At 42.2% G+C, this 23,497-nt stretch overlaps 1 protein-coding gene across 2 annotated transcripts in view; it reads right to left on the bottom strand.

Annotated features, from left to right (window-relative positions):
• The window catches only part of ARHGEF3 (Rho guanine nucleotide exchange factor 3), a 493,464-nt gene extending 471,286 nt beyond the window's left edge, over positions 1-22,178 (bottom strand). Inside the window, exon 1 of one of the 2 annotated variants that reach the window (XM_077452030.1) lies at positions 22,035-22,178. In XM_077452030.1, coding sequence (XP_077308156.1) covers positions 22,035-22,072 — 38 coding nt within the window. In that variant the 5' untranslated portion in view covers positions 22,073-22,178. The remainder of the gene's footprint in view (positions 1-22,034) is intronic. The other variant, XM_077452034.1, reaches the window with a different exon arrangement.
• Positions 22,179-23,497: the final 1,319 nt, after the last annotated feature.

The following is a 23,497-nucleotide window of genomic DNA, read 5'->3' as shown; positions in this document are numbered from 1 at the left end:
GCATTGTAGGAGCTGGGGACTAGCAGTTCGCCATGCAGAAACTACCCCTGCACAGAGTAGATATGACCCACAAATCTATGCTAGATACTGCTCAGAGAATATTTGAACATGGCAATAAAAAAATGGTAGGATGCTGATGTGGCTTGCCAAAGGCCAATTTGCCATGATGCACATTAGTGGGGTTACAGACATTACAGGGGAAATGCTTAGGTCTCCTGACATCAATCACAGATTTCTTAGGTATTACAGACAGCTGTATTCCTCCCAGGTGGCTTATACTACAAATTACCTATACACTTACCTGGACGGGACAGCCTTTGCTAGACTGGACTGGACCGACAGGGATAGTCTTGATTTTTCTGGAGGAGGTTCAGTTAGCCATGACCCAACTTAAACCAGGGAAGACCCCAGGAACTGACGGACTTCCTACTGAGTTCTATAAACAACATCTGGAACTGCTTGTCCTACCTCCCTATTTCACCAGGTTTTTCTCAAAGGGGAAATTGCTGGATTCTATGTTAGAGGCAGTGGTGGTTTTAGTGCCCAAGCCAGGAAAGAAACAGGAGGAATGCTCATCATACCACCCAATCTCCCTCCTCAATGTGGATGCAAAAATTTTGGCCAAGATACTAGCCATTTGGCTATACGCAGTGTTGGAGCAGGTCATCCACGTTGACCAAACCCGTTCATGCCTGGGAAGGGCACCGACATCGACCTTCACCGCCTCTTTCTGAACCTATCCATTCCCCATGAAAACGGCGGGCAACGGGTTATAGGATATTTAGACACCGAGAAGGTGTTCGACTCGCTGAGTGGGGCTTTCTCTGGGAGGTACTGGACAGATTTGGGTTCAGACCTAAATTCCTCCAGTGGGAACAGATGTTGTATAGTTCCCCTAACGCGTGTATACGCACCAATTGTCGAATCTCTGAATCCTTCTATTTGCAGCGGGGTACCCAGCAGGGATGCCCCTTGTCCACTTCTCTGTTTGCCTTGGCAATGGAACCCTTGGAAATTCTTATTCAAGAGTCTGCATTGGTTAAGGGTTTGCAGGTGGGACCATTGAAGGAGAAGATATCTTTATACGCAGATGATGCCCTCCTCTATTTACAAGACGCAGGCCCCTCTCCCAAAGCAACTCTGACCTTGTTTAATAAATGTGGGAAATTTTCTGGGATACGTATTAACTGGGACAAATCCACGCTGTTCCCTCTTGATCCTCAGGGTGGAATGGACAACCCACCTATGCAGTTGACATGGGTTGAGTCATTTTGATACTTGGGCATCCAAGTCTGGAGGGACCTGGCAAAATTCTCAGATCTTAATGTACTCCCGCTACTGTCTCAACTTTCAGGATAAATATGCGGGGTGCGGATGTCTGCCATTGAATATCCTTGGGTGGATTAGTCTCTTTAAGATGCTTTTTCTCCAAGTTTTTTTATGTTTTTCGGAATTGCCCGACATGGATGCCCAACTCTTTTTTTCAAAACAGCAGAGCCCTGTATCAGAGATTTCATTTGGGGGGGGAGCCAGGCCCCCAGGACTGTACCCGCTGTGGGGGGGGGGGATGTTGGCACTTATATGCATATGTTCTGGACCTGCCCGAGAGTGGCCAGCTTCTGGGGTGAGGTGATTGATACTATAAACTCCCATCTTCAACTGAACCTTCCGGTCAACCCGGAGCTGCTGCTACTAGGGGTGAACGATGATGATCAGAGGCCTAGATGTACCAAACTGTTGATCTTTTATTTATTGTACTGCGCTAAGATTGTCCTTAAGCAGAATTCCCATCCCCCCCCCCCCCAGTAGTCTCATGGGAAAAGGCTACAAAATGCAGCACTTCCTATGTATAAAATTACATACATAAGTAGTAACTGCCCTAAAAAAATTTGGCGCGGTGTGGCTGCCGTGGACGGCATAGGGAGAGAACGGCCTTTAGTTCCCCCCAATGGGTGGTACACGGTGAGCCCCTCTTTGACAAGCTTCGTATTGGATATTGTAAATTGGTGTTGATGGTGGGATATTTGCACTCACTATTGATCTATAAGGCTATATATGTGATCTACGCTCCTTTTTTCATATGTCTATATCAAGCGACTTTGTTATTTTACACATGTTTTTGTTCTTTTTTTCCCCCCTTTCTTTCTTATACATGTACCATGACCAAGCTTTTCAATACATTCTGTTTAAAAAAAAAAAAAAAAAAAAAATGCATTATAAAAGCACTAAGCACAGTGATTGTGTGACGCAATGGACCTAATGACTGAATGTGAAAGAAAATGCCGACAATGTTGCTCATAATCAATCAGCTTCGGTAGTTCACTTGCTCATAATGAAGTAACAACCCGAAGTGAGAAGCACATTGCTTGTCATGGATAACAAGGGCTGTTCTTACTTCTTATACTTTATTTCTACATTTTATGGATCTTTCAGCATACCAGGTTTACAAGCACCAAATCTGGATGTACCCAATATTGGCAAGTCACAGACCGGGAAATGGCAACTGCAAAAGTATGTCAGAGGAAAGCTAGAAATTCTTGTTTTTTATGGTTTAATTTGTAAGCTTGGTTTTATTTTAGCATTCTTTATTTATGCAATTTTTCAGTACATAAATAGACAACAAAAAAGAAAATAATGCACGTGGTAAAAAGACAAAAAGGAAAGGTTAGACAAATTAACCAATCCATAAAGGAACAAGTATTGTCTGTGAAAATACAAAAACTTTCAAATCTGCAGGGTCACATATAATGAAAGATTGGGAAATCCTAGTTGTAAATAAGGCAAGAGGTAGATCAGACTACAGTTCCCAAAATATGACATGAGAGGAGTGGTATGGGCAAAAGGGATCCATGGTCCCACTACTAGGACAGGTAGCATCCTTTATCTCAGTTATCTTATGATATGGTCATAGGAGGTATCCCAACTTGCCCATGTATTGTACACGGAGGAAATTACTAGAGGCGGATAAAAAGGGGGGGAGGGGTGGGGACAAAAGGAAGGTGGCCTGCAGTCAGCAGGAGCCCACTCTGACGATACCCAGCATAATGATTTGACTGTAGTCAGTCTCCTTGAGTGTATTTAGAGAGAACTTGTGAGGTTTCCCATCGTCCTGATATCCTTCTCCCTTCCAAGCCAATGTTGGACCGTTGGCGAGTTAGGGCATTTCCAGATTGTGTGTATGCAGGATCTAGCTGTGATCACCAGGTGGCGAAATACTGACTTTTTGTAGGCCAATGTTGGGATTGAATTATGATGCGAGAGGATGAATTCAGGCATTTTAGGGAGTACCCAATCTTAGTAAGCTTGTTTTTTTTAGGAAGCTTTTTACTTCCTCGGTCGGTGACACAGGACAGGGAGTCTGCTCAATGGGAATAAAGAGATATGACAGCAATAAGGACCAGACAGATATTCCATCCCTGATTTCTTCAATGGAGTTCCCCTTTAAGCAATTTTAAATAAATCATGCAGTACATAAATTAATGTGATCAAAATGTGACAAAAGAACAAATCCTATGTAATCTCTATATTTAGCTGGCTATGAAGCATCCAAAAGAAATGGTCATCCTCTTATCCCAAGCTTCATTTAGATTCTGGAGCAACTTTACTGTGGTTGACATTGCTGTCACCAGTAACTAAGATCTGGCCTTATGGTTCAAAAGCAAAGGACAAGCTCTGTTACACAGGTTTTCAATAATCTTTGTGTACCAATAAGTCTGAATGTAGGGCATAATTTTTACTGCCTCTAGAGGTAACCTGAACCAGAGGGTTGCCCTGGATCAGTCTTTTCTTAACAAGGGTTCCATTAAACCCAGGGGGGTTCCTCCATAGGTCACTCTGGGTTTCTTGAGGAGAGAGCAGTGGCAGATGAATCTCTTGCCTACACTGACCACCAAAGAGTAAGGGAAGAGAGGAGAGGTTAGGTACATCCCATTCTCCATTATATTAGCTAAAACGATCTACAACCTGCTGATCATGCAAATTCAGCATGAGTTGTATGTAGATATAAAATTTTAGTGGGGGCTCCCTAAGACCTGAAAACTTTTTCAAAGGGTTCCTCCATGGTATAAAGGATGAGAAAGGCTGCCCTGGACCATCAACTGATGGGCAGGAATGGGATGTTCTATGGTCATTTTCAATTTTCAAAGATGAGTCTCTCCAACTTAACAACTAATACTTTGCATAAAATGCGTTTCAGTAGCCACAAACATCTCTGTCCTTATTTTACATGGAAAGAACACAGGAATTCCTCAGCTCTTTACTGACCAATGGATTTCTTTTTTTTTTTCAAAGGAAACTTTGATTATAGTCATTTAGTGGTACATCTTAAAAGTAATAAATAGTGTTTGGAAGATGAACCCCTTGTTGTTTTAGGATCTTAAAAAAAAAAACACTTTTTCTTGTCAAGCCTTCATGGTCATGGACTAAGCCACAGGCTAAGTGAGGAAGTATCTATTACCTACATAGAAACCTCCTGGCATGTCATATTAACCACAATGAGTAGGAACCTTTGGGTAATTCTGCATGAATAGATTCGATTTTAAAAGAGAAAAGTCCTCAATATATGGATTTGATTATCCGCATTATTTCTCAACCATATACTCTATCATTAGGGGAAAAGACCATGTACATTACATGGTTATGATGACTGTCTTACTGACAAATGACCTATTATAGCATACAGACATGATCACTACTGCTACACAGCTCCACTCTTACTTTTGTTCATATATGAGGAGTATTAGTTATGTGCTTTGAAAATTTGAAGCCTTTGACCACTTAAGGACCGGAAGGATTTGCCCCCTTAATGACCAGGCCATTTTTTTGTGATACGGCACTGCATCGCTTTGACTGACAATTGTGCGGTCGTGCGACATTGTACCCAAAAAAAATGTATGTCCTTTTTTTCCCATAAATAGCGCTTTCTTTTGGTGATATTTGATCACCTTTGCGGGTTTTATTTTTTTTGCGCTATAAACAAAAAAAGGCCGAAAATTTTGTAAAAAAAAAAAAAAAAGAACAAAAAAACCCCACTTTTTTTACTATAATAAATATCCCCCCCCCCCAAAAAAAATAAATAAATAAAATAAAAATAAATAAATGTCTTCATCAGTTTAAGCCGATATGTATTCTTTTGGTAAAAATAAATAAATAAATAAATCGCAATAAGCATATATTGATTGGTTTGCGCAAAAGTTAAAATTTATAGCGTCTACAAAATAGGGGATAGATTCATGGCATTTTTATTATTTTTTATTTTTTTACTACTAATAGCATTGATTAAAACTTTTTAGCAAGACTACGACATTGCAGCGGACAGATCGGACACTACTGACACTTTTTTGGGACAATTGACATTCATACAGTGACCAGAGCTAAAAATAGCCACCGATTACTGTATAAATGTCACAGGCAGAGAAGGGGTTAACACTAGGGGACGATCAAGGGTTTAAATGTGTGTCCTAGGGAGAGTTTCTAACTGTGGGGGTATGGGACTGCCTGAAGGAGGAGACCGATCGCTGTTCATAATCAGTATGAACAGCAGATCTGTCTCCTCTCTCCTGACAGAACGAAAATCTTTGTTTCCATTGACAGACCATCCTTCTGTCTCTCTCTGGAGCGATCGCGGGTGCCCAGCGGACATCATGGCGCTCGGGCACGCACCCTACTAAAGCTCTTAAAGAGGCCGATGTACAATGACATAGATTTGCCCAGGAGAGCCAACCTGCCACAGTATAACTGTGGCAGCTGGTCCTTAAGTGGTTAAAGTGGACAAAAACGGAAGATCTGCTATTTTATAAGGAATATCTAGAAGAGACTTTTGGTGAGGTTATTACTGTGCTGCTCGCTGTTTTCCTTGCTGGAGGCTCTAACACAGCCATTCTCAACCAGGGTTTCGTGGTTTCAAGAGGTAGCTAGGGGGTCCTTTCTGGTATGGAAAACAGAACTCCCATCTGATAGTGCTTACATAGCTCCTGGTCCAACACCACTTGGCAAAGCAAATGGCATGGCTGCAAGAGTGATATTCTAACCATCACTATAAGGGGTAATTCTTCCTACTGCACACCACTAATTTATATATATATATATATATATATATATATAAAATCACACACACATATATATACACACACACACACACACATACACATATACACACACAGAGAACAATAGTCACATAAGGCATTAATCGTCCAATGTTGATAAATACCACTAACCGTAAAGACATTTTCTCTTAAAAAATATAGTTCAATGTGGGGGCTAGTTGAGATTGCAATGTGCCTAAATTGGCAGGTATGGGCAACTATTATCTAGTGCCTATGGAAGCAGATACTATTAATATAAAGTGCATCAGCAAAATGTGGATTCAATAGAAGACTGTAGAATGATGACAGAGAAGCTTAATTTTGGGTCGTTTATTCCAACAGAAATGTGAAACTTGTAATTCATATCACAGTCAGAGAGTTTAAACTGCATTCCGCTACAGACTTGACCGAAATAAAGCTTCCTCTTTCAAAGAAGGGAAATCAAAAGTTTTGAAGATTTTTTAGGCATGGAATTTTACAAGACATACTTTAGGAAATCTTCAGCGTGTGATATATAGAGTGGTCATCAATACGCAGACTAACGCAGGGTGGATTTTCATTACTGAAGCCTATAGGCACACAACCATTGGTGACCAAAGCAGTACCACTTGGTTAGGATCACCCTTTTATACAGAACTAACCTAACTTTAAATATTGTGCCAACGTGAAAAAACATTTTCATAAGATGACTGTATTTCTACCAATAAAACAAAAAAAACGTGGCTGTGTTCTATACGGAGTAAAGCCGCCTCTTTATATCTGCCACCTATAAGGACAGGACTATTGTGGCTAATAGTAAATCTGGCCCTGAGTTAAAGCTGAATTCCGGTTATTAAAACTTTACAAAGCGCTGCCTCCTTCCCCTGCATTGTAAGGGTTAAAGTAATAAAAGACAATTTGTTTATTTATTGTTAAAGATAATTAATTAATTAATTTAAAAAAAGATGTTATACTTACCTGCTCTCCTTCTCTGTGCAATAGTATTGCACAGAGTTGTCCCTTACTTCCTCTTCTGGAGTCCCCTGCCCTCCCTTCTCACAGGATTTGACTGACAGAAGCAGGAACCTACAGCTCCCGCTGCTTCCTGTGTCTCCTGTGAGACCAGGAATAGGGGAAAATGGGGTTGCAACCCGGACAGCGCTGGATCATGAGAGGAGGCAAGTAAGCATTTAGGGATGGGAGGGGGAGGAAGAAGTAGAAGGGTTTTTTTTTCTTAAAGTGATTATAAGGGTTTTTTTATAAGGCGTTTTTTTTTTTTTTTTTTTTTTTAATAACAAACATATCATACTTACCTCCACTGTGCAGCTCGTTTTGCACAGAGTGGCCCTGATCATCAACTTCTAGGGTCCCTCGTCGGCTCTCGCTGTGCCTTCTCTTATCAGATAACCCCCCTAGGAGAAGCGCTCTCCCGGGGGGTTACCTTGCGGGCGGTTTTCTAAGTTCAGCATTTGTGACCATAGGACACAAATGCCAGACTCGGCCACGCCCCCAGGCGCCCGCGTCATTGGATTAGATTGACAGCAGTGGGAGGCTGCGCTGCCACCAATGGCTGCGCTACCATCAATCTATCCAATCAAGAGTCGGGAACCCGTACAGAGATACAGCGTATAGGATGCATTATGGTCCGAACACAATGCTAATTCAGCCATACAATCTGAATTCGCATTGCAGACATTGCATGTGATCTACACAGAAATGCGGTGCAAATTACATGCGATGTCTGGCATAGTATGAATCCAGCCTGAATGACATTGGCAGTTTAAGGAGGGGTGGGAAGACAATGACGCAAGGAGTGAGCAACTAAAAGGCAAAGAATGGATGCAAATGTGGACAGAGTTCACTATGAGTCCATAAAACATGATACAAGGGTCAACCAACATTGTTACTTGGAAATTCTGAAAAAGTTATGGGAATCTGTTCAGAGGAAAAAGACCAGAACTCTGGCTTGACAAGTTAATTGTCCACCACCACAATGCTCCTGCACATGATGCCTTAAGTTCCCCTGACTTAGAACCCTGCAACTTTTGGCTGTTTGCAAATTAGAAAAAACTACCTTAAAAAGGACACAGATTTGATAATATTTGGGACATCCAGTGTGCCACGATAAAGATACAATTGAGAAATATTACCTCCTCAAGGCGCCCCAACAGGTCATGTTTTCAGGATTTCCCTCAGATGAAACAGCTGTGGTAATTACTAAGGCAGCGAAACTGATCAAATCACCTGTGCAATATAATTGAGAGCCTGAAAACATGACCTGTTGGGGTAGGCCCGTTTTTAAGGCAGGGCAAAAGGGGCTGCTGCCCTGGGCCCCATCATTGTAGTGGGGCCCAAAGCAGCTGCCTCATACTTGCCAACTATCCCAGTTTAAATTCCCTTATCCCATGAAGTTTTAGTCCTGTGCTGTGTCCCGATATCTCAGTGTAAACTTCTGTTGCTGCTGCCCAGCTCAGAGGCCTCACCTGCAGATCCTGTGTTTACATGTAAATAACCTGCATTGATATGTAAATAGTGGTGACAATAATATGTAAATAGTCGTGGACCGTGGCATTGATATGTAAATAGAGGCAGCATTCATATGTATATTATGTCCCTCTGAGGTCACATCCCACCATCACTTCTGCTGAATGCTGCCCACTGGGGAGGTAAAGGAGCATGCTTGAAAGTCCTGCCTACAACTGTGGTCATTAACCTCCCTGGCGGTATGATTAGTCCTGGTTTTAGGTGCCTAAAGCGGTACAATTATTTTGCATGGAAATTTGGCGTTTTATATTGTCGTCCTGTAATTCTTAGGAATAACTCTCTTAAATCTGTTCAAACCAGAGTCTAGCAGACATCCCGGGTATGATAAAGTTTATAATATAATAATAAAAATTATTCAATAAATGTAAAAATGTAATCCAAAAACACTGAAATTTGCTAATTAGCAGAATTGTCCCTGTCATTAGATTTAGTGTTTGATGACGAATTTCCCCACAAATCGCTATCGCTCAATTCTGCAAGTGATTCTAATTTATTATTGCTGTTTTCTAGTTGGTCTAAAAACACTTTTGACATAAAGGGACAGTTTTTGGTTGCTATGGACAATCTCCAAATTCCAGGCAGAAAAAAAAAAACAGTATTTATAATATAAAAGTGCATGCAGGGCACTGCACAGACCACTAGGGACATAGGGGGTGTGTAATTTTTTTAATTTTTTTATACAGTATTACAGTACTGTGTGTGTTTTGTGCGTTTTACTTTTTTGAATTTGGCGCCGATCTCTGGTCCCCTGCGCCGTAACGTCACAGGAAATGGAGCTCGGCGGCATTCGGGCACTGTGTAAATCGAGTGGAGGACAGCTCGATCACACAGCGCGGAGGACATCGCTGGATCCAGGGGACAAGGTAAGTAAATTCTCCCTGTGTCCTCCCTGTATCCAGCGATGCGATCCCGAGTCTGGCTCGGGGTTACCGCTAGGGAGGTTAAGCCTAACATCAGCCTGTTCTGCAAAAGTAAGAAAATTGGAGTTGGAACCCTTCTTCAAAATAACATGGTGCATGCGAATATGCAGGCAGGCAGAGGAGATGATGTACTGTAACCTTTAGCAAACAATCAGTGAGCAGTAATAATGTGCAGTAACATCGAACAACCAATTAGTGAGTGGTATAGATGTTCAGTAATCTCTAGTAATCAATCAACAAGCAGAAGTCATGTGCTGTAACCTCTAGAAAATAACAGTGAGCCATAATGTGTGCTGTAACCTCTAGCAGCCAGTCAGTGAGCGGTAATGATACACTGCAACCTCTGTCTGATCGGATTCAGTAAATCGATTTTGAGTCTAGCTTCTATTTATTGTATGTCTCAAAGCATGTGGAGAGCGAAATTGCATGAAAGAGGGCCCCCCCCCCCCCAAGAAAATGTTTGCTCAGGGTCCTGTCAATATTAAAGACGGCCCTGTGTTGGGGCGCCTTGAGGACTGGAGTGGAGAAACACTGAGCTAGAATAGTGCATGTGACCACAAGGGGGCTACTTTGATGGTGGCAACAGCCGCTAGTGTATAGGTAAGTTAACTTTTTTTTTGTACAATCCATTTCGGGAATTAAATATTTCTGGCTGACAACAGCTGATGTCATTTTATCCCACTTTTTTTTTTTTTTTTTTAAACAAAATTCAAATTTCAGTTTGTCTTGTTTTGTTAGACATGCCTAACGGATAGTGAGAAAGCCACCAAAGAACTAACTTCTTAGTAGACTACAAGGTGTTAAGCACCATTTTTATTAATAAGTTAATTGCTCTGATTGTTTTCTAAAGGATGTTTACTATAGTATAAATCCCGAGGATAATTAACACCTTGCCTTCTATTTTTAAACACTAGACCTTAATCATTCTAGTTCTTGGATATAATATGACTATTGTCCCTCCGATCTGAGTTCAGATCACAAGTACAGTCTGCATTTATGAATGCCAACGCATGAGCCAGCTGCAGAAACTGTGCCAAATTCACTGTCCACCACATGAAGAGGTGTTGTACTTTTTCTTGAATGTGCCACTTGACACCAGAGGGTTTGCCATTCGTCTTCCGGTCTGGAATACTGTACGTTACACATTAACATGAGTAAGCATCTCTTAAATAAAAGGGGGAATGCGATTTAATTTAACGCCCCTGCAAAGGAGGAAACGCTGTTATAAATGTGTTATCACTTTTACAGAGCAATGGAAAAGCTATATTGTTGCAAAGCCCTGGAACATTCGGACTGCTTCAGAAACAGTTCCGCTTTGAATAGGTGATGGGAATCAATTGTTTCCTAAGTTACACTGCCTGTATTCAAAAGCAACTATAATGTTTATCTTAAAGTGATTGTAAACGATCACCTTGTAAAACAACCCATTTCGTTTAACCACTTCCATACCGGGCCTAGGGAATAAAAATGGCGGTCTTTGTAACTTTTTATGCCATGCGGTATTTGGGCAACAACTTTTCAAAAGCATTTGTTTTTTGGAAAAAAATAATAATTCATGAATTCAAAAAAACAAAAAACATTAAAGTTACCCCAATTTATTTGTATACTGTGAAAGATGACGTTACGCCAAGTGAATAGATACCCAACATGTCACGCTTTAAAATTGCGCACACTTGTGGAATGTCACCAAATTTTGTTACTTAAACTCCATAGGCGATGTGTTACATTTTTTTTACAGGTTACCAGTTTAGAGTTACAGAGGATCTAGAATTGTTGCTTTCGCTCTAATGCACGCGGCGGTACCTTACATGTGTGATTTGAATGCCGTTTACATATGTGGGCACGAGTTATGGATACGTTCGCTTCTGTGTGCGAGCATACGGGGACGAGGCGCTTTAAAAAAAAAAAAATTTATTGTTTATTTTACTTTAATTTTTTATTTTTACACTCTCTCTTTAAATTATTATTTTTTTAATCACTTTTATTCCTATTACAAGGAATGTTTTTTTCATAAGTTTAGAAGAGTCTAATTATGAAAAAATAAAAATAAAAAAAAATGTCAGGGTGGAACTTTGCTTTAAGCAATTATAAGAACATGATATTGAATTGGTTAATTAACCTGCTGACACCCCCACGGAGGGTCTGGCTAGGTATAAATTACCAGTTCATAGATGAAACAAATGGGCTATGATAAAGCCCAATTCATGTGCGAAAGATGTAAGCTGTTCCTCCCTTGCTTGTACATGTAGTGCTCCTCATGATTTTATGCGAATAAAGGCATTTGGATCTCAGTTTGGTGTGCAGCCATCTGGACTTTCCTTTATTTATTAATATATATACACACACACACTTTTTTTTTTTTTTTTTTTTTTAATCATCCTTTCCAGTGCCTAAAAAACGGTAGTGAAATAATGTTTGAAATCCCAGTCCTTCACCTCCACACTTTGGTCGCTTGTTATGCCCACCCAGCTCAAGACCTCTAAACTATAGGAGGTCATACAGGCCCAACTCCAAACAGCTTCTCATAGAACACCACACCATATCCTGGCCAATTTAGATCTTCTATTACCCCATCGATCCTAGATAATTCCACCGTATTATTCCAAGTCCCTGGATTTCCCCAGAAGAAACACCTTTCTCTTAGTAAAGACCAAAAAACAAACAAAGTCAAATGCTCTCCATGGGACTTTATTGAGAAAAATTACTAGAGAACATACTCACAAAGAAAACAGCGTGAAGTAGTGCCTATATCAGAATACAAGAGTACTGCTATAGAAATTACTCCAGCAGGTATAGCCGATCTGTACGTGACAACATCACACAAGGGGCAGAAACAGACCTGATGCGTTACATCCCTGGACTGGACTTCCTCAGGAGGTATGGCTGCCCACCTCCATCATCAACTTCCTGGTACCACCATATACCATTGCACAGGGATGGCAAGTATAAACCTGTTTTTTGTTTGTTTTTTCTATTTTAGGGGGAAAAAAAAAATACTTTACAATGGAGTGCCACTCATTTTTCTAAATTGCCCCCACTGTAATGTGCACTATAGTGATTTACTTTTTGGGATATTTAAATAGTGAAGTTTGTAAAGAACCCAGATATCAAGGATAACTTGCCACAAATGTGTGTTAGTGCTGAATTGTAAGTTTTGTTAACTTGCTGCACATTTTCACTGGCAAGTTGTACACTTGCAGAGGGACTTGAAGCACAAGTTCTAGTTGACACTTTTCCAGTTTCTAGCAAATTTGCGTGGCAGATCTCTATCAAGAGTAAAGTTGCAGTGGTGAGTCTACAGCAACAGCTCTGCAAGTCACAGTGACCCCTGTGGAGGGATGACTATTGCATAATATAACTGAGCCAGAAGTTACCGCAGACTTGCAGAATGTTTGCAAAGAAAGTTGATCTGGAGTCATACAATGTGGACCTGCTGAAATTATGCACTAAACTTGTGAAGCCTGGCAAGTCTAGCAATAGCTTAGCAAGTCATTTTCAAACTTGCAGCACAATTGCTTCCTATCTGTGAAATACCTTTTTTTAATTAGTCTTTCCCACGACTTTCAGTCACGACCGCCTATGCAACTACATCATCAGCCCGGTCCGTTGACTCCTGGGATATCTATTTCATCGATCCCAGGAGTCTTCGGCATCTAATGCGGGTATGATTGCAAGATTCTGGGTTCTCTGTGGATCAACAGGTTGCCATAAATCCTGAGTGGGAACTTCTGCTGAGGCCGCCATTGCTGTCTGTAATCAACAAAGTGTGCCGCACAATGTCATTACTGCACAGTCACAACATCAGGAGGAGCATGCTGGGTAGACAGCTGCACCAAATCCTGGAAATACACAGGAGCGGGCTTCAGATGTCCACAACCTCGATGGCTACTGCCAAGATGAAGTAAGAGATTACAAAATTTACAAGTAATAAGTATGGGGACATTTAAGCCAATATCTAAATAATATAGTACAAGTACTAAGAATCACTAGGGTGCTTTTATCAAAAAATTGCTTAGCAGACTGGAGCTCTACATTAAGGTAATGAGCATGCACAGTGGCTCATATAGGGGTATTACTGAGGGAATCGCGGCCGTAAATGGGCAGCTCCAACATAATTGGGTGAGACTGCCCAAGAAATGGGCATGATCTCAGCTAGACCACCCAGAAAGAAGGCGCAATCAGGATGAGGCCCCCTGGAAGAAGAGCATGATATGTGTAGGCCCTGGGCAGAGAAGACAGTGTCCTGGGGACTGGGCAAAAGATGCTGGCAAGCATGCTTTTACAGTTTGCAAAAGTTGAGCTTTACCCAAAATGTAGATCTCCTTTGAACCGTGACTGCTAAGCTCTGTTCCCACCAAAGAAACCTAGCAGAGACACAAGTGCCCATGTGTGTGTTGCCTTAAATTCAAACAAGAATCTGTTCTGTCCTAACCAAGAACACATTTCAAAACAAGCTCCTTACTTCTCACACATAAGGAAGGTCCAAGAAAAGCCTCCAGATCTCAAGAAAGAAGAAGTATTTCTGTTTTCCAGCAGGAAAGAATGTATTGAAGTATTGTGGCAGCATCACCAGACATTTGCTCACAATCTCGGTTATTATTGAAGCAGGACTTGTGCCCAGTCATGCAAATACTCCAAACGGTTAACATGTATCATCGCTTTAACAAGGCCGCGATTCTCACTGCTGCTGGATAACTAGGAAAGTAACATGTTTATTTTTCTTATAGTTAATCTCCAATCTCCGCTCCATTTATAAAGCGATTTGACCCCACCAGGATCAGCGAAGTGCGAGTGCAAGTCAGAACATTCACACTGACAGACCAATATTGCTCCATTGGCTTTCCAAGAAAACATGGTGTAGAGGAGTGCTGTGCTCTCAGTATCCCCCCCATTATACTGAATGACCATTTAACCACTTCAGCCCTGGAAGGATTTAGCCCCTGACAATTGTGCGGTTGTGTGATATGTCTCCCAAACAAAATTGACGTCCTTTTTTCCCCATAAATAGAGTTCTTTGGGCGGTATTTGATCACCCCTGCAATTTTTATTTTTTGCGCTATAAACAAAAAAAGTGTGACAATTTTGAAGAAAAATAAAAAATAAAAAAATAAAACGCATTCTTTACTATAATAAATATCCCCCAAAAATATATAAAAAAATAAATAAAATTCTCTCAGTTTAGGCCGATACGCAATACGTATTCTTCTACATTTTTTTTTTTACCAAAAATATCGTAATAAGCGTTTATTGATTGGTTTGTACAAAATTTAAAGTGTCTATCAAATAGCAACTAGCAATGGCGGTGATCAGCGATTTTTATTGTGACTGCAACATTATGGACCATTGGAATTTATCCTGCAATCAGTGCTATAAAATTGCTATAAAATTGCATTGATTACTGTAATAATGTCACTGGCAGTGAAGGGGTTAACCACGAGGGGGCGGGGAGGGGTTAGGTGTGTCCTAGGGGAGGGTTTCTAACTGTCTGGAGGATGGGCTAGCAGTGACACGACACTGGATTGCTGCTCCTGATGACAGGGATCAGACGATCAGTGTCCTGTCATTAGGCAGAACGGGGAGATGCTGTTTACATCGGCATCTCCTTGTTCTTGAGCTCTGTAACAAAAAATTACTTATTTACAAAATGTACTGACAGAAACTTAAATTTTTTTTTTTTTCTTAACCCCCTTCATTCCCCAGCCTCTCTCAGTATGTGACGTGTACATTAAACGCCTCACCTCCCTTATCCTGCACACTAAACCCCTCATTTGCTTCCACACACTATATGTGACCTCTACATTAACCCCTTCATCTCCTCCTCTGTGTTTGACCTGTACATTTAACACATTACCATGTTATTTCCCTCGTAAAAACATGTTTCTTTGTTTCCAAAAATGTGTGGCAAAATGTCTACTTTCCGAAAAGGGGTTATTTGGGGGGGGTTTACATACTTTTTCTGCTATTTTTCAATTTAACAGGACAAAAGAACATTTGTTTAAACAATTTTGGTTTGAAATCCCATTGATTTTAACATACCACAAAAAGAAAGCTCTGTCTGTCTCATAAAAAGTATGAAAGTGTTGCACAACCGAGTAATTGTCAGTCAAACTATCACAGAAATTAAAACTGGAAAATGGCCTGAAAATGCAGGAGTATTACAGGCTGGAACTGAAGGGGTTAATTTACTGGTAGGACTAGATTTGTGAAGTTGATGCTGAGGGATCTCCTTCTTATTATAATGTAATGACTATGATTACTATGAAACACAGCAGTTATACCCTGGGGGGATTCCGTACCTAGCACACAATTCATCTGTGTCTAACACAACACATCTCCCCCCTCTCCGCCTGACACCAGTTGTCTCTCCACTTAACTTCACACCACTGACCAACACAATCACACTGTATAATCAGCAGATCCAAAGACAGACGGTATGGATTCTAAATGGAGATATTGTATACAACCATATGACAATGATTGACTTGTTTGAATCAAATCCAGCTTTTTTTAAAGCGTTACTTAACTCAAAGACTAAAATGTTGTGTAACATATTGCAGCATACAAATTCCTAAATGTGGTGGCTGCATTTGTTTTTGTATTTCATTTTCACCTGGTGATCTGGCCACTAACACACTGTCTTAAGCCGGCCATAGACGGAGCCATTGTGTTGATGGGGGAATCCCTCCTGTGGAGCCATTGTGTTCTCCCGACAGGGGGGGGGGGGGGGGAAGGGGAAGCCGTCCCTGCCGGGAGAACACAGTGATTATTGCTAGTGGCTATAACATATAAAATCCGGCAGGCTGGTTGTGTTCAGGCATGTACTGGCCATCGGGACTATAGGGAGTTTCCCGGTGGGCCGATGGCTCAGTGGGCCGGTCAGGTGCAGTCCTGGAGCCGCTCCTCTGACAGTGAGTGATCACGATTTCACTCCTGTTAGGTGGAGCACCCGCCATAACTTGCTGGAGAAAGCATTAGGCCTTCTGCTCACTCCAGCCTGCAGGGGGACATAGACAGCTGGCAAACGCTCCATCCTCTCTCCCCTTATCACTTGTCACCTATCACATGACTGGAGAGAGGAACGAGAAGGTGCCTTCAAAATGGAGTACACATAGGAGGGGGAGGAGCGGGAGGACACTCTGATGTGAGGGGAAGTGCTGATGGACACTCAAAATTAAAGTGGGCTGGTCATGATGAAGTCCAGGGCCAAATTTTTGTCCCAGTCCAGCCCTGACTTTGGTACATTTAGCCTGCCCATACATGATTTGAACCATCTATGACTGGCTTAGGGTGTCTCCACTTTGGATGGAGAACCAACGGAGCCACTCCTGGACAGTAGCATTGTCAGTCAGGTGGGAAAGTAGTGTTAGATGTAATAGCAGATTTATATGGACTTGACAAATTAATTTAGGCCGAACTCCAGCTAACATTTTTTAAAGCGTAAATAAAGTGGTTGTAAAACAAAAAACAAAAAATGCATGGCATACTAGCTCATTACGAAATACTTATTTTAGATCAAAGCTGTTGCAGCGGTCCCTGAACAACGCTGTGACCGGCGACATGTCTCCCGGAGTTATTTCCGGTTTGTGGGCTCCAGCACTGTGATTGGCCAGAGCCGTGATGACGTCACTCCCACGCATGCACCTGGGAGCTGTCGGTCACGGCACCGGCCCTGAAGAAATGGTGTAAGCAGGCCATTTCTTCAGTGCACATGCGTGGATGACGTGGAAAATATCTCCCAAAACATGCAGGTTTTGAAGATATTTACAGTACCTACAGGTAAGCTTTATTATAGGCTTGCCTGAGGTACAAGTGGTGTGACAGGGTTTACAATCACTTTAACCTTATCGTTTTAACCGTTTCCCAAAATCGTAACATTAAAGGCATGCCATTTATGATAACTGTCACAGTTGCTTGCGTTCTCAACTGAGCTGTCAAGCCATCAAATGACTGGTGTAATAACTGATCCCATGTACTACACTATGGCAAATGCATCTCAAACAAAGGTCAAGATTATGTTAGTTTTAAATATGAGAATGCATTCTTCATTAAAAACATTAACGATTTATAAAATTTCCCTTATAAGCACCGATGAATTTGAAGCTGAACTCCATGAAACCTGAAAATTCTCCCTTACAGTGAGGCTGCACCCACATGGCGAGGATTGACTGGAGATTTACTAAGGCCTTAGGCCCCATTCACACCTAAGCGTTTTGTAGTTTGAAGCCTGAAGCTATAAAATGCTAAAGGGGAAAAAAAAATCAATTATTCTTAGTGGAGATGGTTCACATCTCTACTCCAAGTCGCCTGAAGCGCAAACAAGTTCTGGACCCTCTTTTGATACTCGAATCGGGCAGATTTGGGCGTTTTTCTTCTTTTTACATTGATGACCTTTTAACCTGCACAAAATCGCGGAAACACGCCACAAAATCGCAGTAAAATCGCGCAATTTTCTGCCTGAAAACGCTATGCTCAGGTGTGAATGGGGCCTTAGTCACATTTTGGTGTAGCAGAATCCCAGGATTCTACCTGCCGTTCCAGAACACGGTAAAATGTGCAACATGTGTTTGGGTGGTTATTTTTCTCAATGACAACCTAAACACACAAAAAAAAAAAAAAAAAAAAATGTTTTTTGCAAAAAGAACACGCCAAAGTCGGCTCCAGGAACTACTTTGGTAAAGATTTGGAGCAGAGGGCAGTCCATTTAAGTGAATAGTTTGGCTCCAAAAATGCAGTAAAAAAAAAAAAAAAAAAACCCACACATGAAAAATGCAACGCTCCCACATCACTAGATGTGAACCGGGCCTAACCCGATCCTCCATGCTGCTAGAACAGTCCCTGCGGCCTATTTCCCCCCATGCTCTGGTGATTTAAGGTCCTGACATCATCAAGACCCTTCAAGGGACCATAGTCCTGAATTGGACACGAGGATGCAAAGAACAGTCCCCCATCGGACCATGGGGGAGGACTCAGTTCATTCCCTAGGTCTAAATGAGCAGTTAACCCTTTCAGTGCAGGTGTATTTTTGCTGCATGGGAGAACTCTCAGGTTTCCCAGAGTTCAGCTTTAAAGCTCATCTCTCCTGAAGAAAGAAGTCATTACCTATAGCAATGAGGACAAGTCAACGGTCAACCTATTACAATCCTAGACACTTCAAATGGAGTATGTGATGAAAAAACGCATAAGCAAAGTTACCTTTGGTGTACACCCCCTTGTCCATAAATCCACCAATACAAACAGCTAAAATGATATATGAATTGTGAATTTTCCTCCTCCTACCTTCTATCAGTTATGTCACCACACTGACCAACAGAGAGGCTTGGAAGGCAAAGGAAGGTGGGACCACTTTTGATTTCAAGCGGACCCCAGTGTCTGCAATTGGAAAGTGCCCGTGTGGGCCAGAGCAACCAGTGTGAGTGTTCCCCTTTATTCCCATCAGCCTGCCATAGATGCAACGAGAATACCGGGGTCTACTCAGTGGTGAAGTGATCTGCGGTCTGTGGAGTCGCTCCATCAGGAATATTTTCTGACCTTTTCTCTAATATTCTCCCCACTTCCAATGATAAATAAGGAAATGGCCTGGCTAGTGTGGGGAGCCTCCTTACAGTGTCAGCAAACATTTGGAATTAATTGACCGATTTCAATCGATAAAATCACCTATACCTGAATATTCTAATATTTTATTGAAATGTAGGCAGTCTGGCTCTGCAATAAACTTCATCTACTGATGAATAAGAAAACTCATTTTGATCATCGATCGTTTTAATGACCACAAAATGGCACCTGAACACTTCTGAGATCCTTCAAGCTGTCTATAAGATATTATTGTATAGAAGAAGTCTATAGGGTGTTATAGTATAGAACAGTGATGGCGAACCTTGGCACTCCAGATGTTTTGGAACTACATTTCCCATGATGCTCATGCACTCTGCAGTGTAGCCAAGCATCATGGGAAATGTAGTTCCAAAACACCTGGGGTGCCAAGATTCGCCATCACTGGTATAGAAGATCTCTAAAGGGAGTTATAGTATAGAAGATCTCTAAAGGGAGTTATAGTATAGAAGATGTCTATAGGGTGTTATAGTATAGAAGATGTCTATAGGGTGTTATAGTATAGAAGATGTCTATAGGGTGTTATAGTATAGAAGATGTCTATAGGGTGTTATAGTATAGAAGATGTCTATAGGGTGTTATAGTATAGAACAGGGATATGCAATTAGTGGACCTCCAGCTGTTGCAAAACTACAAGTCGCATCATGCCTCTGCCTCTGGGTGTCATGCTTGTGGCTGTCAGAGTCTTGCTATGCCTCATGGGACTTGTAGTTCTGCAACAGCTGGAGGTCCGCTAATTGCATATCCCTGGTATAGAAGATGTCTATAGGGTGTTATAGTATAGAAGATGTCTATAGGGTGTTATAGTATAGAACAGTGATGGCGAACCTTGGCACCCCAGATGTTTTGGAACTACATTTCCCATGATGCTCAAACTACTCTGCAGAGTGCCAGAGCATCATGGGAAATGTAGTTCCAAAACATCTGGAGTGCCAAGGTTTGCCATCACTGGTATAGAAGATGTCTAAAGGGTGTTATAGTATAGAAGATGTCTAAAGGGTGTTATGGTATAGAAGATGTATATAGGGTGCTATTGCATAGAAGATGTATATAGGGTGCTATTGCATAGAAGATGTATATAGAAATGCTATTATATAGAAGATGTATATATGGTGTTATAGTATAGAAGATGTCTATAGGATGCTATTGTATAGAACAGTGATGGCGAACCTTGGCACTCCAGATGTTTTGGAACTACGTTTCCCATGAGGCTCATGCACTCTGCAGTGTAGTGGAGCATCATGGGAAATGTAGTTCCAAAACATCTGGGATGCCAAGGTTCGCCATCACTGGTATAGAAGATGTCTATAGGGTGTTATAATATAGAAGATGTCTATAGAGTGTTATAATATACAAGATGTATATAGTGTTATAGTATAGAAGATGTATATAGGATTCTATTGTATAGACTGAAGTAATGACGTAAATGAGCAGTCATTCTATGCTGGATCTGATATGAATCATGGCGTGTGTTCTGTAATACCATCTCACTGAAGGAATCAGGTAAACTTCATAATTTACTAAACAGGGCATAGACATACAAGGGGATCCACTTCATTCATTTGGGAATGCCACAATCACTCTGTATATGACCAAATTTACAAATCATATAAATCTGTCTGGTTGCTCTAAGCAATACAAAACCACTTTTTCTGCGAGTTGAAGACAATCTGTTCTGGTGAATGTATACACAGAGCAGGGAAAGGCATCGGGTGACAGGGTACAGGTGAAGACATGTGCAGTGAAAGTATCTGCTGCATTGGTAAAGGTATATGCAGTACAGGTGAATGTATGTGTAGTGCAGATGAAGATATGTTTGGTGAAGGTATTTGCAGTGTTAGTAAAGGTATATGTACATAATACAGTGCAAGTATTTGGGGTGCGGGTGAAGATGTGTGGTAAAGGTATCTGCTGTGTTGGTAAAACTACAGTATGTGCTGTGCAGTTCTTATATGCAGTACAAGTTAAGGGATGCACAGTTCAGGTATGTGTGCAGTACAGGTGATTAGTATCATACCATAACCTGTACCACACACATTCCTTCACCTGTACTACACACACCTTTGGTATGTGTGCTGCAGGTGAAGGGATGTGTGCGGAAGGGGTGATGGTGATGGAATGTGCGGTACAGGTGATCTGATGTGTAGTTCAGGTGATGATGGTTATATGTGTTTAATGCAGGTGATGATATGTGTGAGGTACAGGTCAAGCTGTGGGCAGTGCAAGTGAAGAGATGAGTGTAGGTGAAGAGCTGGGTACAAGTAAAGGGATGAATAGTGCAGTTGAAGGTATGGGTAGTGCAGGTGAAGGGAGGTGAAGGGATGAGTAGTGCAGGTGAAGTGAAGGGATGAGTAGCGCAGGTGAAGGGAGGTGAAGGAATGAGTAGTGCAGGTGAAGGGATGAGTAGTGCAGGTGAAGGGAGGTGAAGGAATGAGTAGTGCAGGTGAAGGGATGAGTAGTGCAGGTGAAGGGATGAGTAGTGCAGGTGAAGGGAGGTGAAGGAATGAGTAGTGCAGGTGAAGGGATGAGTAGTGCAGGTGAAGGGATGAGTAGTGCAGGTGAAGGGAGGTGAAGGAATGAGTAGTGCAGGTGAAGGGATGAGTAGTGCAGGTGAAGGGAGGTGAAGGAATGAGTAGTGCAGGTGAAGGGATGAGTAGTGCAGGTGAAGGGAGGTGAAGGAATGAGTAGTGCAGGTGAAGGGATGAGTAGTGCAGGTGAAGGGAGGTGAAGGAATGAGTAGTGCAGGTGAAGGGATGAGTAGTGCAGGTGAAGGGAGTTGAAGGGATGAGCAGTGCAGGTGAAGGGATGGGTACATGTGAAGGAATGAATACAGGTGAAGGGATGAGTAGTGCAGGTGACGGTATACGCGGTGTTGCACAGACACTGTGGCTCCTCCCACCTTTCAGTTGGACCCTTCAGGCTCTCTCCTGGATGCATGGGAAGTGCCGATCAGCTCCGCGGGTCTCCCGGGGTCCTCAAACCTCCAATACTCTCCGCTCCCCCCGGTCCCGGCAGTGGACGGCTCGCTGTAACGTTCGGAGTCTGTCTGTAACTCTGCCCACAGTTTGAACGGCTGGCACCGCCCACCCCCTCTTATGACAGCTGACCCCGCCCACTATCTCCGCCTAATAATACTCCGCATCGCATTTCCCGGGATCAGCTGCGCTCTGATCTCCGTATATATCCAACACCCAGGGAGATCAGAGACACAACTCAGCGTGTACTCTGCTCACCATGAGGGAGACAGCCTGGTGTACACCAAGTGCAACTTTAGAAAGAAATAAGTTCTAAAAAGAAGGTTTTTATTTTAGGAAAAATACCTGCTCCAGATTCTGCCTGTTCCATTTTTTCCCTACTAGCAGCTATTTACTACTACCTCCTACAACCACCTTCCTACTACTCCTTCCCTACTAGCAGCTATTTACTACTACCTCCTACAACCTCCTTCATACTACTACTGCCCTCCTACTACTTCCTTCCTACTACTGCCCTCCTACTACCTCCTTTCCATTACTGCCCTCCTACTACATTTTCCCTACTACTGCCCTCCTACTAGAACTACCTCCCTGCTACTACTGCCTCCTACTACCTCCTTCCTACTACTGCCTTCCTACTACTGCCCCCACTAACTCCTTCCTACTACTGCCCTCCTACTAGTACTACCTCCTTCCTACTACCTCCTTCCTACTACTGCCCTCCTACTACCTCCTTCCTACTACTGCCCTCCTACTACCTCCTTCCTACTACTGCCCTCCTACTACCTCCTTCCTACTACCTCCTTCCTAGCCCTTGTACACACGGTCGGAGAATCTGTCGGAATGAGTCTTATCGGACCGTGTCGTCAGATAATCCGACTGTGTGTGGTATGCATCGGACTGATTCTGTCCGAATCTCCGTCCGACCCAATTTTCCAACATGTTGGAAATATTTCCCGACCAACTGGGCCGGACGGACCTAATCCGATCATGTGTAGAGAATTTTGATCGGACCAAGTGCCACGCATGCTCAGATCAAATTCCTACATCAAAGCTATTGACTAGTAGTCCCATCGTAACAAAATTACGTCATCACGTTCTGAAAGATCAGATTTTTCGCCAACTTGGCCCGACCGTGTGTATGCAACAGTTTCGGACACAATCCGTCAGACTAAATCCGACGGGCAAAATCCGATGGATTTGGTTGGCAAAATCTCTGACCGTGTGTACGTGGGCCTAATAATGCCCTCCTACTACCTTCCTCCTACTACTGCCCTCCTACTACCTACCTCCTACTACTGCCCTCCTACTACCTCCTTCCTACTTCTGCCCTCCTACTACCTCCTTCATACTTCTGCCCTCCTACTACCTCCTTCATACTTCTGCC

Source organism: Lithobates pipiens, unplaced genomic scaffold (assembly GCF_037356315.1).
Source record: "Lithobates pipiens isolate NorthernLeopardFrog02 unplaced genomic scaffold, aLitPip1_a1.2 Scaffold_23, whole genome shotgun sequence".
Lineage (NCBI taxonomy): Eukaryota > Metazoa > Chordata > Amphibia > Anura > Ranidae > Lithobates > Lithobates pipiens.
Note: the sequence above shows the minus strand (reverse complement) of the source record. Positions and strands in the feature narration are given on the sequence as shown.